This window comes from Montipora foliosa, unplaced genomic scaffold, assembly GCF_036669935.1.
Source record: "Montipora foliosa isolate CH-2021 unplaced genomic scaffold, ASM3666993v2 scaffold_425, whole genome shotgun sequence".
Lineage (NCBI taxonomy): Eukaryota > Metazoa > Cnidaria > Anthozoa > Scleractinia > Acroporidae > Montipora > Montipora foliosa.
The window spans coordinates 1,112,501-1,117,500 of record NW_027179729.1 but is presented as its reverse complement, the minus strand read 5'-3'; the positions used below and the strand labels follow the sequence as shown (position 1 = coordinate 1,117,500).

The following is a 5,000-nucleotide window of genomic DNA, read 5'->3' as shown; positions in this document are numbered from 1 at the left end:
TCCAACCGCGACATTACACATGAACCAATCGGCCAAATATTAAGGTGTATCTATCTAGGGAACTTCCTCTTTTATTGTATTTTGATCTAATTTATGATTGCAGCAACTTCGGGGGAGGAAGGGCGAAAGGCGCTGATGAGAGAAATTGGGTTAGGAAAAGCTCTTGCTGACAGCCCCCTGCCAAATGTCGTAGAGTTTATTGGCTGCGTTACCACCCAGAGTAAGGAGCCATTTTGTTTGTGTTTTTATGCACTTTTTTAGTCTATTCACAATTTTCTCTTCCCAGATCTCAGGTTTGGCCAGAATGGATAATACCACGGCTTTTAAGGACAGATAATAATTATTATTGATATTTTACAAGTGGTACTAACCTCAAATGTCAACCCACGAAAACTGTGCTATTTTATGCAACCATTGATTAGGTCTCTTGACAAAGAAATATAAGGCATTTTGGTATTCCAGACTAAGTCACCAGGAGTGACTTCACTGCTACGTTTTTATAATGTGCCAACCACTGGAACAAAAGAACATTGACAACAATGACGTATTTATATCATAGACCCCAGGTCCATGTATCACCCTAGTGGACCTGGTCCTTGGACCCCTTCATGGAACCAGTCTATGGCCCAACCCTGTGGACCCATTATTCACAATATCATTCCCATGGAATTGTTTGCCAACAGTAAGGCAGGAAAAACTCGGCGGAAAATGCCCCAGAAGGGAAGTTAGCGCTTGTCGAAATTGTACACGATATTGCTTCTACTATAGACTTTTTATTTTATTATTAATTTACATGATAAAAGCAGAGAGGTCTGTATCAATGCAAGGTCACCGGCAGCCTCGCAGCGATTCATAGGCCAGGTCACTGAGCAAGCAACATTAAAATGGCACAGTGTCTTGCGGCAACCAAGGAGCTTAGAATACAGCAGTGTTCCACGTCACCAGAACTGACTCATAATATTCTATTTTATTGTAGGGACAAGATCACCGTGAAAAACAACTACAAAATCAAAATTTAATAAGTAGAATTAATATTTAAGAATAACAACGTTAAGGTAATCTATTTAGTAAGTGGATTTATAGCTCCCTCACACGAAATAAGGCAAAATAACTGCTTTATTTAGATGAGGGGAGTAACAGTGCTTTCTTCATAAAATTCATGCGTACCCACATAATGGACGTTAACCATTTGTTAACAATTTGGAAGGCCTTTCTTCATTGCCATGTATACGTTTACACTTTTATCGTCTTAACTTCTGAATATATTTGATATTTTATTTTGAGTGCATTAAATGATCTCATCTTGAAACGTGTACACTACAGTATATTATTATTATTATTATTATCATTATCATTATCATTATCATTATCATTATTATTATTATTATTTTTATTGTTGTTGTTGTTGTTATTGTTGTTGTTGTTATCTGGTGATGTGGCCGAGCTTGCGGTAATAAATACATAACGCTGAACAACCATCTCTACCACACAGTACACCCAATTTTGATCATGGAATACTTGCACTGTGGAGATCTACTGGGCTTTCTGAGAAAAAGCCGTGGAATTGCTGACAAATATTATCACGGAGAAGGAGAGGTAGCGCAGTTGCGTACATACGACCTGGTCTCATTTTCAAAACAGATTGCTACAGCAATGGGGTTCCTGGCATCAAGAGGGGTAAGTAAGTGATGCGAGGATCAAGCAAATGTTCAAAAATCTGTCCTTCAAGGTACATTGTACGTTTGTCATCGGTGTCAGACAAATACAGTGTATATACAGATTTCACATCTGGAAAACTTTACACCTGCGTAGTCGCGTCCATCATTTCTACCTGAACATTATAGGGTAAAGTGTAAAGGGTAAATGGTAGTAGATATTAGGGTAGGGTAAAGATTTCTATCTGAGTTTTGTCATGTCGGATTAAACTTCAGCATTAGTTCAATTTCTTCAATTTTCAACAACCTGTCGCGCGACCAAAGAAATTACCATCATGGTAATTCTTTAGTCGCGGGACAAGGGGTACATTGTAAATTCTCGGTGCTCCAGTTAATTAATATTCAAAAATTAATATTCGAACTTTTGCCTCTTAATTGCTGTTGCGGTACCCTTCCAGATTTCTAAATGGCACAAAAATGAAGTCTTATCCCTCCCCTCGAATATGTACTTAAAATAAAGTGCTCAATTTCTTTGAAACTGTTATGCCCGTTGATTCATGACTTTGTATGGGAAAATTAACTTTGAGCTTATAAATGCTAAAATAAGCTGTAAATGTAGAAATAAACTTTACTTACCTCTACGTACAGATGTCCTCTTTTTTTCTGTGCAATCGGAAGGCAAACTGTATCCGTTTTAGACGGGTTTGTGGTTACGCATTTTTATGATGTCGTTATTTGTCATTTCCCCTATCACATCAAGAGGAAACTTATCCGGCCTTGAGGCTGTCGTGCTTTTATAGCGACTCGGACCGTTGCTTTGTCATGCGAGAGCAAATTGTGGGAAGAGATCGCTGCGAGTCACCAGCCTTTCTTCTATTTATGAGGGGAAACACAGGGAGCCCACACAATGTGTGTGTGTAACTGATTGTTATTTTACAGTAAATGTACTGCATTTAACGTTTGCTTCACCTATAACGATATATCGCTAAGTATGTATATCAATCAATCTTAAATAAATGTTGAATTACTTTACCTGCTGTATATCATGCTCCCTTTGCTTCAAAAGCGGTTTTTTGAGCGATTTTGAAGGATTTTAAGTTCCCCGTTTACTGTTCCTAATAACACAGGCATCCCAAGCTCAGTGTTAGCATGACCGACAAAAATATAAGGATTTGTATGGGAATCCCGATAAAAAGTTTAAGAAGATAATGATATGAAAAAATTCTGCAATATTACCGCCTGAGGTCGCTCGAAGGACTGCTATTGCGTTGATGGTGGGTTGAGATGAAAGTTCAATCTTTGTCAATTGATTGTGATGTGGAATTGTGACCGTGGGAACATTTTATCTAGAAATATTTGACTCAAATTGGTGGCACCTGAGAATTTAGTTTCCAGCCTTGGGATTTTATTATACCTTTGACAACCACGAAATTGAGAAATGGCTCAAGTCGCGTCGGATCTGGAAAATAACCACACAGGAAGGTAGTTACCCACGTTGGCAATAAGGTTAGGCTTTTTAATTGAGAATTTTTTCATATAATTATCTTCTTAAACTTCTTATCGGGATTCCCATACAAAGCCTTATATTTTGGTCGACCATGCTCACACTGACCTTGGGGCGCCTGTGCTAATAATAGAAAGACAAGCGACGAATCCTTGTCTTGAAAGCGCCCCAGCGCCGGAGCGATTTTATCCTAGAAAATCGCATCGCTTCACCGCATTGAGGTCGATAGATTCACGCTTCTCCTGTACCTTCCGATCGATAATCCATCTAGAAGGCCCGGAGCTAGCCCTGGAAGAAAATCAAAATCACACAGTATTTGAGCAGTAGGAATGCATAGCAAGATTCTCATGTGCCAGTCACAAACCGTCCTGCTGATTGCTCCTTTCTGATTGGACGATTGTCTAACGTCGTCCAATTCGAAAAGGGGAAGAGGGGGTTTCCTTTGTGGGAAATGACAACTAACGACATCGTACAAATTCGTAAGCCACAAACCTGTCTAAAACGGACACAGTTTGCTCTCCCATTGCACAGAAACGACGAGGACAACTGTACGTAGAGGTAAGTGAAGTTTATTTCTACATTAACGGCTTATTTTAACATTTATAAGCTCAAAGTTAACTTTCCCATACAAAGTCTATAAATCTTATACCGAGCTGGGGCTGCCTGTGGAGGAATCTATTTATTTTCGCAACGTCAAACAACCCTTCTCATCAATCACCGAGGGTTACACACTAAAGTAAAATAAGCTATTTAAACTTAAATTCGAACGAAAAAACAATAGTTTCAATAGCAAAAGAAAGATCACTATCATCAATGAGAAGCTAAATAGACCATTTTCTAGTTGTGTGCTTAGTTTTCTGGCCTTTGAATGAAACTGAGGCTGGAGTCGACTCTGCTTTGATATAAACTTCACTGCTTTTCTTATGTAAATTCCTACTAACCAGCATGACAACAACATCATTAACATAAGAAAAGCAGTGAGGTTTCTATCAAAGAAAGGTCATCTCCAGACTCACTATCATTCAAAGGCCAGGCAACTGAGCACACAACTGTAAAATGGTCTATTAAATATTCCTGAGAAGTAGTGTGAGTGTGTATACATTAAAGTTCCAAATAGCAGCCGTCAAATGTTCATTTTCACAAAAACAGCAGAATTCATACGCTGTAGCAACTGTTGGCTTCAGTTGATTAATGATCTAGATCTCCACAGTAAAAAACAGATAAAAAATTTAAAAAAAGAAACAAACAGAACCTAATCTCAATTTTCCGTTAAAGAGCATCATTTATTTTAACAACACTTGAGGTGTAATTTAGGAACAAAATAGTAAACAAATGTAAGTCATCGACGCCAAGTTCATCGTCGGCGTAAGGCCTGGTTTTCACTAGCGACGCAAGCATAAGCACAAGCACCACACGCAGGCGCATTTACTTGTTGTTAATTAGTGTCTATTGTTCGAACAAAAGGCTCTAATAAACAACAAGCTACTGAGTTTGCGTATACTTCTTGTGCTTATGCTTGCGTTGAGAGTGAAAACCAGGCTTAACTTTGCCATGGCCAATGTTAATAATCAAGCGATTGAATGTTTAACACTATCTCCGAAAAAGTTTAATAATTTGCAAAACAGACAAGTTACGTGCAAAACAAGAACCTACACGATGACACGTGCGGGTCCGCAACTAATATCAACAAGATCCACAAAAAAAAAACAAACACTTAACATACTTCACCGTTGGATTATGTCCTTTCGCTCACGATAAGAAAGCCAATGCTTGAAATTATCTTGGAACACATGCAACAAACTGAACTTCCACTGAGATGTTTAAAAATCATTGTCGCCGAT

The 5,000-nt window shown here is 38.5% G+C and overlaps 1 protein-coding gene across 1 annotated transcript in view; it reads left to right on the top strand.

The window, feature by feature from the left end:
- Positions 1-5,000, top strand: part of LOC137988681 (tyrosine kinase receptor Cad96Ca-like) — a 24,261-nt gene that overhangs the window by 5,061 nt on the left and 14,200 nt on the right. The window contains exons 2-3 of the mRNA XM_068834660.1: positions 104-220; positions 1,493-1,677. Coding sequence (XP_068690761.1) covers positions 104-220; positions 1,493-1,677 — 302 coding nt within the window. The remainder of the gene's footprint in view (positions 1-103; positions 221-1,492; positions 1,678-5,000) is intronic.